This window comes from Portunus trituberculatus, chromosome 49, assembly GCF_017591435.1.
Source record: "Portunus trituberculatus isolate SZX2019 chromosome 49, ASM1759143v1, whole genome shotgun sequence".
Taxonomy (NCBI): Eukaryota; Metazoa; Arthropoda; class Malacostraca; order Decapoda; family Portunidae; genus Portunus; species Portunus trituberculatus.
This window is the reverse complement of record NC_059303.1, coordinates 4,540,360-4,555,359: the sequence shown is the minus strand read 5'-3', so window position 1 is coordinate 4,555,359 and position 15,000 is coordinate 4,540,360. Positions and strand designations below refer to the sequence as shown.

The following is a 15,000-nucleotide window of genomic DNA, read 5'->3' as shown; positions in this document are numbered from 1 at the left end:
GACATCGTCCCTTCCTTAGTTTCTTACTATGCGATCTTGTGCTTCTAAAGTCATATTCTTCTCTCAGGATCAGTTTCTCATTATCCACTTCATCCATTCCGTTAATCAATTTATAAACTTGTATCAGATCCTCTCTCTCTTCTCTGCTCCAAGGTTGGTAGATCCATTGCCTTTAGTCTCTCCTCATATGCCATCCCTTTAAATTCTGGAACCATTCTTGTAGCCATTTTTGTAGTCTCTAATTTTCTTATGTGTTTCTTTTATGGGAGTCCACACAACTCCTGCATATTCCAATCTAGGTCTTATTTTAGTACTTATCAATTTCTTCATCATTTCCTTGTCCATATAGTGAAATGCTACTCCAATATTCCTTAGCAAATTATACGTCTCTCTGAAAATTCTATCAATATGGCTTACCGGTTGATTATTTTCTTCCATTGTCACTCCCAAGTCCTTTTCCTTTTTACTTTTTCTAGTTCTACTCCATCTCCCATCTTATAGATTCCCACTGGTCGTCTTTCACTTTTTCCCATTTCCATGACATGGCTTTTGTCCACATTGAATTCCATCTCCCATTTTTTGCTCCATTTCCAGATCTTGTTTAAGTCTTCCTGTAGTATTTCACAATCCTCTTTTGTTTAATGACTCTGCACAGTTTCGCATCGTCCGCAAACAGATTTATGTAGCTGTTCACTCCCTCTGGCATGTCATTTATATATATGAGAAAAGTATTGGTGCCAATACTGACCCCTGTGGCACTCCGCTGTCTACTGTTCTCCACTTGGACTTCATATCTTTAACTATCGTCCTTATTTCTCTCCCCCTTAAGTAATTCTTCATCCATCTCAATGTGCTTCCTTTTAAGCCACCCTTCTCCTCTAACTTCCATAGTAATCTTTCATGTGGCACTTTATCAAAAGCCTTTTTAGATCTAAATAAATACAGTCAACCCATCCTCTCTCTCTTGTACTTTATCAACTATTCTAGAGTAGAAACTCAATAAATTTGTTACACATGACCGACCTTTTCTAAAACCAAATTGGCTATTTGATAATATTTTGTTGTCTTCAAGAAACTCAATCCATTGCTTCTTTATTACTTTTTCACACATCTTGCATATTACACTAGTTAGTGATACCGGTCTGTAATTTAAAGGTTCTTCCTTCCTTCCGCTCTTATATATGGGAACCACCTCAGCTCTTTTCCACTCCACTGGCACTGTTCCATTTTCTATTGAGCATTTTATGATGTTGTATATTGGACTTGCTAGTTCTTCCCTACATTCTTTCAGTATTCTGCCTGAGACTTCATCCGGTCCCATTGCCTTTTCCTCATCCAATTCCGTCATCAACTTTTTATTTCAAGCTTGGTTACTTTAATCTCTTTCATATAGACAGTCTCTCTATTACCCTGTGGTCTTTCAAATTTGGATTCCTTAGTAAAGACCTCATGAAATTTACTATTTAACAGTTCTGCCATACTTTTGGGTCTTCCACCATTCCGTTTCTCCTTTTAACCTTTCTATTGTTTCTTTTTGTCTTATTTTTCCATTTATGAATCTGTAGAACAATTTTGGTTGTTCCTTACATTTTTCGACAATGTCCTTTTCATAGTTCTTTCTTCTTCCTTTCTCACCTTAGCATATTCATTTCTTGCTGTTTTGAAGTTTTCCTTATTTTCTGGATTTCTGTTTCTTCTCCACCTTTTCCATGCTCCATCTCGTTTCTCCTTTGCCCTAGCACATCTTGCATTAAACCAATCTTTCTTTCCTTCTTCTTTAGGTCTATATTTCGGAACATATTCCTGACCCCAGTTTTGTATATTTCCAAAAATAAGTTATATTTCTCTTGAACCGTTAATGAGTTTTCCATCTCCTCCCAGTTTACGTTTTAAAATAGTTCTTGAGATTCTCAATATCAGCCTTTCTGTAATTTAATCGGTCTCCTTTGTATGATTCATCTCTATCTTCCTTTCCTTCTTCTATATCCATTTCTAATATTACATGGTCACTCTTTCCCAATGGGCACTTGTATCTTATATCATCGTTAATTGGTATATCCCTTGTAAAAACTAGGTCTAATCTTGCCGGCTCATCGTTTCCTCTGAATCTTGTGTTTTCCTTTACTCTTTGGACCATCAAATTATCTATCATTAGGTTCAGGAATCTATCTCCCAGGCATCTTCCCCATACCACTTTCATAATTTTCCCAGTCTACCTCCTTACAGTTGAAATCTCCTACCAATATCACTTTTCTCCTTTCCTTAATGATTCTTGTAAGACTCCTTATTGTGTCATCTATCATGTCTCTATATTCTTGGTTAGTCCATGAGTTTGTTTTGGTGGCACATATGTTCCAATGATTGTTAACTCCTTTTATTAATATGCATCTTAACATACAGTATTTCTGATTTTCCTTCCCCAAACTCCACTTGATTTACCACTATCTCCTTCCTTAACATCATCATGACTCCTCCTCCTTTACCCACTCTGTCTCTCCTCCATATATTATACCTTTTATCTATGTCTATTTTTATTGCCTCATTTAACTTTGTTTCCACCAGGCATACAATATCTGGTTCTTCTTTCTTTATGTAATCTCTTAATTCTAATTTACTAGATAAAATCCCATCTATGTTTGTATACATCATTTTTAATCTCTTGTTCTTATCATTTTTAGTTAAACTTGCTCCATTTTTTCTCTTCTTTCTCTTTTATATACCATTTCCTTATCCTGTCTCCTATAATTCTCCAAAAAATGCCTTCTTCTCCTCCTCTGACCTTTCATTATTTTTTCTCTTGCTTCTGCCACCAGTTCATTGTGTCTCTTCCTTTCCTCCTCGTTTCTATTTTTCTATATATATATATATATATATATATATATATATATATATATATATATATATATATATATATATATATATATATATATCTTTGCAACCTTCTGTTTCTCTGAGTTTTGTTTTTCTATATAGTACTTCTTCTGCTGCTGCTTGTGATTTTAGTAATATCTTAATTGGTCTCACTGTTCCTTCTTGATATGGTCCCATTCTATGGATTTCTTCTACTTCCTCTTCTAAGTTCTGTCTATCCTCGTCATTCAGATGTTTTAGTAGGTCTTTTACTGGTTTCATTTCGTCTTTTTCCCTTCTTGGTCTATATTTAACAATTTTTTTCTTTCAGTCTAAAAATAATTACACTCTTCTTTTTCCGCAATTTCTCTTACTAAATTTTCTTTTTTCTTGAGGACTCCTATCATTTTGCTTGTCATATTTTCATCTCTTTCTTTTAACTGTTCTTGAAATACTTCTTGAAATGATTCCTTGTCTTTCTTATCTTGGATTCTCCATGCTTGTACTTCTTTTTTAATCACGTCTTGTACTCTTTCTTCTTCTTTGTTAACTAGATCTTTTAGCTTCTCTTTTTCTTTCTCGGCTTTACCGAGTCCTTCTTCCATCAATTTCTTGTAGTTCGCTATTTGGACTTTTAATTCTTCATTTTCGGTTCTTAGCCTAGTTTCGTTTTCTTCCACTCTTTTATCCTTTCTTTCAATTTCTGGAGCTCTTTATCCTGTTCTTCATTCTCTTTCATTCCCATACTCTCCTTTATCAATTTATCTAATTTACGTTCGATAGTCAAGACTCTATCAAATAGTGAAGTTTGCGCCGTATCAAAGCCTTCAAATTCTCTTTCTCCCTCACCAACATTGTCATCATCAGCTTTCATTCTTTCCCTTGTCACATACCTGCATTTAGATGGAATATCTTTCTCACTCATTATTATTTAACACTGTATTCATGAAAAAAAAAAAAAAAATGAGTCCACACTTTTCGCCCAGGCCACTGCAAACCCAAACAAAGGTAGTGAAGATCAGCTGATTCTCGGGAGCGACGGTATTGCGTGCTTCCTCTACCGCGTCTCGTCTGTGTGTGTGTTTCACTGTTTGATCTGCTGCAGTCTCTGACGAGACAGCCAGACGTTACCCTACGGAACGAGCTCAGAGCTCATTATTTCCGATCTTCGGATAGGCCTGAGACCAGGCACACACCACACACCGGGACAACAAGGTCACAACTTCTCGATTTACATCCCGTACCTACTCACTGCTAGGTGAACAGGGGCTACACGTGAAAGGAGACACACCCAAATATCTCCACCCTGCCGGGATGTGTGTGTGTGTGTGTGTGTGTGTGTGTGTGTGTGTGTGTGTGTGTGTGTGTGTGTGTGTGTGTGTGTGTGTGTGTGTGTGTGTGTGTGTGTGTGTGTGTGTGCGTCATCTTTTCCCACTGCATTCTTATCTTGCACTGTAATACTCAACGCACATTTAATAATGAATTATACACTTGAGGAAATTGTGTAATGGCTTTTCTTCGCATGTTTTCCTATTCATTAACATTCCTCTTCCCTTCTCCTGCACAGCGACTTTCGGCAAGAAGCAGCAGGCTCGTGAGCGACGGCTTATGAAGGGATTCAACATCGGTTTGGTGGAAGGCGTTGACGTCAACAAGTCATTGGCTGGAGTAGTCAAAAAATCCATTAACCTCTTAACAGCTTTCAAGTTAAAGGTGGGTGTGTGTGACTCCTTACTGAGGAGAGTGTGCTTTTGTAGAGTGGCAAGGACAATTGAAATGCTGTCCTCTCCAACCACAACCATTTTAAAAGGCCACAGAGATTATTAGTTGGTTTCTTAAAAGACTTTATCTTGTTCATAATATAGCAGTGTGTCACTAGAAACAGAGAAACATTCTCAAAGACCTGTGTGACCTGAAATCGAGCATGAAAACTAGTGGAGGTGAGGAACAGAAGCGTTTCAGAACATAGTCCGGTGTTATAAGCGCAAGTTAAGGACAAAAGGCTCTGTGTCAGTAGGGACACAAAAAAAAAAAAAAAAAAAAAATGGCCCATTTAGTTGCCAGTCCCCTTGCGTGTCTGATAGAGTTAGCCAAAAGACAGGGACAAATGTCTTGAAACCTCTCTCTTAAATGAACTAAAATCATAGGAAGTTGGAAATACAAACACAGGCAGAGATTTCCAGAGTTTACCAGAGAAAGGTATGAAAGATTGAGAGTACTGGTTAATGACTGCATAAGAGAGATGGACAGATTAGGGGTGAGAAGAAGAAAGCTGTGCACAGCAAGGTCGCAGGAAGAGGGGAGGAATGCAATTAGAAATATCAGAAGAGCAGTTAGCATGAAAACAACAGTAAAAGATAGCAAGAGGTGCGACATTCCGGCGGTGAAAAAGAGGCTGAAGACAGGCAATCAGGGGCCGCCGTGGTACAGTGGAACCATGCGTGCTTTGGGATCCGAGTGGTCTCCAAGCGCACGGGTTCGAATCCTGTCCACGGTCCGAGTGTAGGTTGGGTTTCCTCACTCGGGGCAACGGTTTCCTAGCGGGTGGGCTTTGAGATAGGGGGTACCCAAAAAGTAACGCCTTTAGCCCATAAATTCCCGTGAAAAGCCCACATGGTATAAAAAAAAGAAAAAAAAAAAAAAGAGGTGGGAAGTTAATGAGACGAAAAGCTTTTGATTCAACCCTACCCAATAAAACTGTGTGAGTGGAAGCCCCCCAAATATGTGAAGAGTACTCCATACAAGGATAGATAAGGCCCTTTTACAAAGTTATCGTTGAAGGGCAGAGAAAAACTAGTGGAGACGCCTCAGAACGCCTAACTTCATAGAAGCTGTTTTAGCAACAGATGAGATATGAAGTTTCCAGTTTAGATTTGAGTAAAGGACAGACCGAGGATATTCAGTGTAGAAGAGGGGAACAAATGAGTGTCATTGAAGAAGAGGGGTATATTTGTCTGAAAGGTTGTGTCGAGTTGATAGATTGAGGAATTGAGTTTTTAAGGCATTGAACACTACTAAGTTTTCTCTGCCCCTATCAGAAATCTTAGAAAGATCAGAAGTCAGGCGTTCTGTGTCGTCCCTGCGTGATTTGTTGAATTCTAAAGGGTTGGTCGTTTGCTTTGCTATTTACGAATCTCCTGATAAACAAACATTACTTCGTGCAGCAAAACAAGAAGAAGGACTGGAACCAGGAGGTGCGGATGAGCAAGCGTGGTCACACAAGAGATCTCATCGGGTCGAGCCGCACCAGCATGAAACGCACCAGTTTGAGACAAAACGTGCGCGCCAGCAGCATCAAGCGACCCAATGGGTGGAAGACTGTGAGTCGCGATGCACAGAGTTAATCCCCACACTTGCATAGTAGAGTGAGACTCTTTTTCTTGACACTCTTAATTAGATGTCTTAAGATGGTCAAATAATTGATATGTGAGATAGAAGGAGTAGGTGGAACACTTATATATATTTTGGATGATTTAGGGAAGGTGATTTGTATCGATGAACATCAGTTAACTCATGCAAAATAACGTTACGCTGCAGGTCCAGTACTACCAGAAGAGTGGAGTGTTCATAGGAGAGGACGTGAACATGACCATTCTCCAGAGAGCCCGCCAGGAGCTCGACGCCATAGAAAAATCCAATCAGGTGAAACCGCCTTTATAGGAACAGCCACGCACCCATGACAAGAATAACATCACAGATATCTTAGAGTATTACTTTAGAGAGTATGATGCAGTCTGCATGTGTAGGCCTGAGGAGGGAAGCTTAAAAAAACAACAACAAAAAAAAAACTTACCTACATGTGTTAGTTCCTAGAAAAAAAATGCATTCCAATTATCCATTCTAGTATTTTAAAACTCCTTATTGATTTACCGCTTTATTTAAGAACCAATATGTCAAGAAGATAGTAATGCAGGCATTCACACAGCGTCCTGATGTTCGTATCTGTCCTTCCGGCAGCAATACGGCCGCGGCTGGAAGAGGGTGAAGAAACTACACGCCGAGGGCCACGTGACAGGCAGCAGCAACCCGTCTTCGCCAACCCCAGGCCAGCTACCTCGCTCCGCCACCCCATCCAAGCAACCCCGTCAGGCCACTCCTGATAATCGGCCTTGCACAGCCGCGCCATCCAAACAGTCTCCTACCCAAACTCCTGACAGGCAACAAAAGCAGACCCTCAGTGGACCAGCTCCTGCCATATCCCCATCACAGTCACCACCCAAGCCAGCAGCCCCAGCACCGGATAAATCACCCTCACAGCCACCACCCAAGGCAGCAGCCCTAGCCAAACCTCCGCCCAAGTCATCCTCACCCTCACAGCCTCTCCCCAAACAGACAACTTCCTCAGGTCCGAAAAGCCCAACTTTCAAATCCCAAGGCTGGCTGTAGTGAATATAAAGGCAGGTCAGACCATCGACTTGTTCTTCATATCTCCTTTCGCACCATTCCAGGGAAGTTTTTTGAGTAGAGATGGAAGCATTGAATAGTTGCACGAGGTGATCAACAGACCTCCATCACGTCATCACATTGTCTCGTCGTCATGTAGATTTAGAGGAACAACAAAAAACGTAAATGTGGTGTCTTAACTTATCCTACCGATAAGAAAATATTCCTTCCATTCAGCAACTTCACATAAAGTATGTGAGGGCATTATTATCAATATTATCATTATTATTATTATTATTATTATTATTATTATTATTATTTTCATCATCATTACTATTGTTATTATTACTATTATTATTATTATTATTATTATTATTATTATTATTATTATTATTATTATCATCATTATTATTATTATTATTATTATTAAATTATTATTACTCATCATCATCATTATCGTCCTTATTACTACCATCACCATTGTCACTATTATCGTCATTATCGTGGACTGAGCACGGCACCTTTATTAGAGTCCTGTTTCTGCACGAAGCAACATAAAACGTAGTTTATTGTTTGTACACATCACTAAATCAGTTTGTCACGCCATTTTATTGTGAACTATCGAACAACTTTCTTCTCTTACAATCATTTGTTTTATTTTATTTATTTTTCTAAGGATGACTTAGATTCCCAAGGGACGCAGCAGGCTGAGTCCCTTACGTGACATCCAGACACTGCTCGTAGGTTGGATGTAAGAATGGTCATCGGTTTTCCTCGGTGAACGAGGTTTGCCTCTCTCCCCTCACTTCATCTCACCTCTGTGTGTGTTACACCTGGCATTGCCATGCTGGAAGGCTTCGTTAAAGGGTCAGGGGCGGTGAGAAAGGCGGGATGGGGGGGAAGGGGGGAGAAGCGTCAATGTGGTGCAAACAATAACGCATCAGTGACTCGCATTGAGAGACTGCTGCTTTAATTAACTTAGTATTCGTAGTTTTTTTTTTTTCTTTTACTTTTAATGTAGGTAATTTTGTTCCACTTATTTACACTTTTTATAATTTGTACGCACTTATTTAGCTATCTATTTTCTCTGTTTTCAACAATTTTACATAGGAAATAGCCACGGCATCATATCAGGATCTACCACAGTATATATATTCATTATGTATATCTCATAAACTTTTTCTATCTAATGATCATCTTCCAGGAGCTACGCAGCATACCAAAGATTGTCCTCAGTTTTGTTGAAAATGAATAAACCTATTACATTTGAAGAATAAACTTATTTTCAGTTTGTAAGGTGTTCCGCATCTACGAGTCTTGCCTTCTTGCTACCATTGGGTTTGGAGAAAAATTCGTGGGTATAAGAATTCTTAGTGTGCTGGCTTCCTTCGGCCAAAGGCGGGTTCACACGAGTCAATATGCGAATGAAATTGCGAGTCGCTAGTCGAAACACATTCACACATAGCGACTGGGAAGTATCATCTGGTTGACGGGAAGTAAGTGTAAACAAACAGCTACCCAACAGGATGTCTTCCTCTGGTGACGATGACGATTGCTATCAAATTAGATCATCACAAGCATTCAATCCTCACCGCCATCAACACCCTGCATCGAGGGAAGCAGTCATCGGAGAGTGGCGGCTATCTCACTGAACACCCATTTGCGTAATTTTTTTTTTTTTTTTTTTTTTTTTTGCTGTAGAATTCACTTTTAGGGTCCCAGATGTGCTATTTTTTCTCTCATCAACTTCAAAATCTTCTCTATATTGACACCACATTTTCAAGCCTTTCTCCGTAACGTCACAACATGAAATAAGTTGCAAAATCGACTGAATGTGAACAAGACCAACATGTTAGTCTTGTATATATATATATATATATATATATATATATATATATATATATATATATATATATATATATATATATATATATATATATATATATATATATATATATATATATATATATATATATATATATATATATATATAATGTATATTTAGTCATCGTACGCAGGCAACACAAGACCTGACCGAGAGCGACATACAAACATGAACAGTGTTGTACTCAGCGGCACATGTCCTCTGCGTGTCCTGCATAATTTCATTGTGTTTTGCATCCCCTCTAAGTCGAAAGACAGCGTCTGACAGCTGTGACAGAATAGGAGCCAAGTAAGTGTTTAGGGATGAATGTGAATGACTGCAGTGGAACAGTGGCCCGGCCTGGCGCTGTGCTGTGATGCGGATCATGCTGTCTGCTGCATGAAACACCGGTGTATCCAGTGCAGCCGCCTCCTGCCACCCGTCACCCTCCAGTACCCCGCCAGCCCTCACCCAGCACTGATAGACGTGCCCAGTGTGCCCTGCCTGTCACTTTGTTGTGGGTGTCTGGGTCTCTGAGATCTATTACTGTACATGAGGTAAGACTGACTCAAGCTTCTGCTAATGGTTGTGATTAGAAATATTTATATTTATATCATTGGTATTTTTTATTAATCAGACAAGTATGGTGTTTTTGTCTTTTGTCAGTCTGAGAATGGGTTTTCTTATGTCTCTCATCAAATAGGGCTTCTCATTCTCAGTAATTTTAACCTGACTGAAGTTACTTATAATTATGATGGTGATTTTCAAAGATTTATCTCTTGTTTGTGAGGGAAGCAAACTTGCTCACCCATGTGACAACTCTCAATAGGGTGTGTACATTTCTTAGCCTTGCCATGCTCTCTCTTTGCTCATATTATATACTGAAATAAAGAATACTAAAACTTATCATTCCATTACCAGCACAGTACACCAAGGTTAATAGATAGTTTCGTAGGTAAGTATTAGAGGATGGTGGCCTTTATATTGCTGGCCATTGTGATCTCTCAGTTTTGCTTAATTTTCTTGGAAGTTTGTGTAGCAATGCAGGAAAAGTTCTGGTATCAATGAATACTTTCCTTTTAGCTATAATCGTCCTTCATCCTCATCTTTTAAGGTTTAGCCTCACCCTGTCTTAGTCTTTTAATGCTAAGTACAGTCACCTTGTGTTGGGATTTTTCAGGAGGGTTATTATTCCAAAAGCATTGAATAGAACACCTGTTTACTTTTTACCTCAAGAGCTCAGAGTCCCAACAGCTTCTTGAGGCAGGGAAAGAGAAAGAAAACTCTTTTTAGGTGTAGTTATTCCATTATGATAGCTCCTTACTTCATCATTGTCAGTCAGGTGGAGGAGGAAACCATTCACATCATCACTATGAGCTTCGTGAATTAACAAATATTCAGTATAAGCTTCATCCTTACTAGTGTCTGCAAAATTGTATTTAGGATAAGTAGATCAAAGAATTATTACAAATACTTTTCTGTCAGATGTGTGGAATATCAGGACTTCCAAGTGTCATAAAAGATGTTTTTATCACCAAGACTACTCACAAGAATACATTACAAGGCCTTAAGGTAAGCCCACATGCATCTGTAAGTAAATATAAGCATTGTATATGAAACAGTTAAATATATTGGTTTTGGTAAGCTTGTGGTAATTATAGTTCCAGTAAGTAATTTATGTATTTTTAATAAATATTCATTATAGTAATATGTAATACCTTTGTAAAATTCTGAGGCAGTTCCCTGATACCGTTCAGGAATGTGAGAGGCAAGGTGAGCCCAGCGACACGTTGGGTGCATGTGACAGCCAACCGCTGCTGCCAATCCCAGGGACCAAAAGATTCCACATCAGATGTTCCTGATTTATCAACATTTCCTCTGCAGTGCATCAGGAACTTCTCCATCATAGCTCACGTTGACCATGGCAAAAGCACCCTTGCTGACCGAATACTAGAAATTACAGGTAGTGTGCAACTATAGGAAATTTTATTTACATTTCATTTGTTTAGAAGTGTAGTGCAATTTTGGGAATGGTGTGTATTTGTCCCAAGATGGTGGAATGGGAATTTGAGTAACGTGTGATCAAATAGTGCAGTTTGTGGTGACTGGAAAATATTCAATCAGAGATGATCTAGCACTGCAAGCAGGTTCCAGATAATGTGAGCCATGGACAAGAATGAAGATTTTTTTTATTAGAAGCATTGTTACATTAAGGAAAATCAAATAGCGTGGCTCATGTCATATTGTTTTTTTGGTATTATTGCAGTTTCAGCCAATACACCACATGTAACTATACACATTCTCACGGTCTACATCACACTTCTATGAGCATTTCTAACCCCATTTTACCCTATCGGAAATTAGTAATAACTTCAGCACAAGCCTTCAAATGTGCGGTGTTCGGCGAGTTTTCTCTAAGTCCAGCAAGCTGCGGCGAGCCACGGAGCTCCATCACACTCGGAAATGAGCAGTACACTGCCTTGCATTTGTTTATAGCTAGGGCTTGTGGGTAACTGGTGAATAGGATTCTTATTGTGTCTATAGTTCTTTTGTCCAATGACGTGCCACCACCTCTTAACACCACGAGCTGCGCCAATGGGAATTTGCTATATGTATTCGTAGGCGGGGCACAGCTGTGCAGACAGGTGCACAGACATCTGTGTGCGCAGTTGAGCCATGGCCACCAGTGACATTAGTTGTAAAGGTTGTCAATTTGATTGCTGGGAAATCATCGCTCCTGCTATGCAAGTCAGTGTACAATCAAGAAGAGGACCAGCCAGGATCTTCATCCTTTCGTTAAGGTATTGTGAGGATGGGTATTGGTAGAGGTAGGGCATATTGTGTGAAGCAATAAGAGAACCAGTGTGGGGGGAGGGAAGCTGCCCCAAAGCAAGGATACAGTAGGTTAGGTTTATGTTAGGGTTAGGTTAGTGTTGCATAGGGGTCCGGTAAGGGCACAGCCCCCCCGGCTAGGTTAGGTTTATGTTAAGATTAGGTTAGTGTTGTGGGGGGGGGTCCAGGGGGACACAGTCCCCGGTTAGGTTACGTTACGTTAGATTTTTTTTGATCGCCATATCTTGCCTCTTTTGGCTCCCCCCAAAACCCCCGATTCCTCACAGTCCCCCAAGCTTGTTGGAGGGGAGGAGGTGGGAGGGAAGAGGTTATTATGTTAGGTTAGGATAATTTCAGTGAAAAGTATTCATGAATTTTGTGATTTTCACCTTTTTTCTCTTAAAAATGGGTCTTTTTACCTTAGATTTTTCAGTCCCCCCAAATTGCCTCATTTTTTCTTTTCCCACCCAAAAATCCTGCTTTCCCAGGAGGTCCCCAAGCTTGTTAGACTTAGGGAAAAAGAAATTTAAGATAGGGTGTATTGGCTCAAACTGCAAATTTACCGTTTTTTTCTCTGTATGTTATTTAGATCAGATAGAGTGAATTTTATACAGCATCAGCTAGTGTATTCTCCAAGTTCTGTTTTTGTACCTTCATGTTTATCAGAAGAAAACTGGCTTTCAGGAAGTGATTACTATACTAATAATCAGTGGTGGCTCGCCCATAAGAGCTGAGGAGCTGCATTTCCCCTAGGCCCAGACACTCGCTTTATCAATCTCACACTAGAACAGTGGTTCTCAAACTATGGATCAATTTTGATGGGTCGCAGGGACACAGGAACATTATCATGCTTTCAGTGTATTTCAGTTACTAAATTGAATTATTCTTCTTTAACCACAAATTACTTTTGTTATGTATGTTCATCTTCCCCCCACCTCCCTCCTCCTGGGCCCCACGTAATGGTGTCTCTAACAGGAATGACTCCTGTATCAAACGCGTATGTTGGACTGGCAGTGGGCCCATGCAGGCCCGTGTATATAACTATATATCATTGTACATTTTCTTTCTCTTTACTTTACTCTGGGTCGCGAAGGAATGAAATGTTCCAAATAGGGTCGCCCATGAAAACGTTTGAGAACCACTGCACTAGAATAATACATGGCTATCAAATTGTCATAACAAAAAGTTCTTATATGTTACTTTTTTTCTAAATATTTATTAACTAAATTTTGAAAATTTACAATAAGATGAGACAAAAATAGAAGTTTCATGTACGATATTTTAGGATATTTTGGCACTAAAGACTGCTGAGCTGCAATTGATACTGCTCACTGCTCAGCCTGTTTCTATAGATGCTTAGTCCAAGGCCTATGTTTATGTTGCATAATACAAATATAACTAAGTTTATAAAATGCTTTGTTTAATTATTTCTTTTTTATTATTTTTCTTTTAATTATTATTATTATACTGTTGTGTGAAGCTTGCAGTGATGCAGTCCCTCCATTCAATTTTTCCATGAGCCACTATTGCTCATACTTGCTAGAATTACCTTTGAGTATGATTTCAGTTATTTTTCACTTATGTATAATGTTGGGCTGACAAAGTAATGATTTTTTGCAGGTGCCATCAAAGCAGACACTAAGAATAAGCAAGTCCTTGATAAACTTCAGGTAGAGAGAGAAAGAGGGATAACAGTCAAAGCTCAGACAGCATCTGTTACTTACAAATATCGTGGGAAGGTAAGAAATTTCGCTCAGACCAACATTTGAAGGAGCCGCCGTGGTACAGTGGAACCATGCGTGCTTTGGGGTCCAAGGGGTCTCCAAGCACATGAGTTCGAATCCTGTCCACGGTCTGAGTGTAGGTTGTGCTTCTTCACTCAGGGCAATGGTTTCCTAGCGGGTGGGCTTTGAGATAGGAGGTACCCCAAAAAGTATCCCCTTTAGCCCACAAATTCCCGTGAAATTAAAATGGTATTAAAAAAGAAAGAAAAAAAAAAGATAAACTCATCTATTTTTTGTGTGATTTGAAAATTGAATTAGTTATTTGTATGTTTTAAGGAGTTTATTAATCTCTCTCATGTGTACATAGGTGCACGTGTCCATATGCTCATATGCCTTCCTCAGATTATTGATGTTGATAACTTCACTGTACCATTTCAGGAATACCTGCTGAACCTTATTGACACTCCTGGTCATGTTGACTTTACTTATGAAGTGTCAAGGTCACTGTCTGCCTGCCAAGGGGTCATATTGCTTGTTGATGCAAATGGGGGTGTCCAGGCACAGACTGTGGCCAACTTCTATCTGGCCTTCACAAATGAACTGGCCATCATTCCTGTGCTGAACAAGATTGACCTAAAGAATGCTGACCCTGAGGCTGTCAAGGAGCAGCTGTTCACCCTTTTTGAAATCAATCCTGATGATGTGTTGCAAGTATGAGTGTGTAGTGTCTGTTTTAGTATGTGTATTCCATTTGTCACATCTCACAGCAGGAAGTATAAATATTGGAAGTAAAATAAACTCATGGTTACTTGCAACTAGATTGTTTAAACTCACAAATAAATGTTTGATTTTTTTAACCTTTTTTTTTTCTCCATAAATTATTGTGTTGTAATGATATAACAAAAAATTTCTGATTAATTAAAAAGATTAAATAAAAGTATCTTCATTGTTAGTAAAAGCTTTTATTTGTAGGCAAAAAACTGATGGAGTCCCCATTCTACAGATATCAGCAAAGTTGGGTATGGGTGTCACCAATGTCCTGGAGGCTGTCATCGAAGGTGTACCATCTCCAGCAGAGAAATGCACGGTGGATTCTCCTCTCAGGCTCTTCCTTTTTGATTCTTGGTTTGATAAATACAAGGTAATGATTGCAATGTCTTGCTTGTTTTACTTTGTAAGCAAATTACTTGCATTATGTATTTTTTTTTTTTTTTTTTTTTTCATAGCTATGTAAATACTACATAATTTTTGCATACAATATTGCACATTCTTTAAGTGTCAATTTGGTAATAACCAATTTGAAGTGTTGGATTAAAAGCTGAATTAGCCAGGAGTCATATCTGGATT

The 15,000-nt window shown here is 39.0% G+C and overlaps 2 protein-coding genes across 8 annotated transcripts in view; both read left to right on the top strand.

Moving 5' to 3' along the window:
- LOC123499394 (transient receptor potential protein-like) overlaps positions 1-7,553 on the top strand; it is a 20,528-nt gene extending 12,975 nt beyond the window's left edge. For both annotated transcript variants that reach the window (XM_045247336.1, XM_045247337.1), the window contains 4 exons: positions 4,418-4,563; positions 6,015-6,170; positions 6,388-6,492; positions 6,808-7,553. In XM_045247336.1, the coding sequence (XP_045103271.1) occupies positions 4,418-4,563; positions 6,015-6,170; positions 6,388-6,492; positions 6,808-7,236 (836 nt within the window). In that variant the 3' untranslated portion in view covers positions 7,237-7,553. The remainder of the gene's footprint in view (positions 1-4,417; positions 4,564-6,014; positions 6,171-6,387; positions 6,493-6,807) is intronic.
- A 1,721-nt stretch (positions 7,554-9,274) lies between these two features.
- The window catches only part of LOC123499066 (translation factor Guf1, mitochondrial-like), a 28,395-nt gene continuing 22,669 nt past the window's right edge, over positions 9,275-15,000 (top strand). For 3 of the 6 annotated variants that reach the window (XM_045246665.1, XM_045246664.1, XM_045246663.1), the window contains exons 1-6: positions 9,275-9,654; positions 10,583-10,669; positions 10,837-11,060; positions 13,550-13,668; positions 14,092-14,364; positions 14,657-14,794. In XM_045246665.1, coding sequence (XP_045102600.1) covers positions 10,620-10,669; positions 10,837-11,060; positions 13,550-13,668; positions 14,092-14,364; positions 14,657-14,794 — 804 coding nt within the window. In that variant the 5' untranslated portion in view covers positions 9,275-9,654; positions 10,583-10,619. The remainder of the gene's footprint in view (positions 9,655-10,582; positions 10,670-10,836; positions 11,061-13,549; positions 13,669-14,091; positions 14,365-14,656; positions 14,795-15,000) is intronic. The other 3 variants (XM_045246667.1, XM_045246666.1, XM_045246668.1) reach the window with 3 other exon arrangements.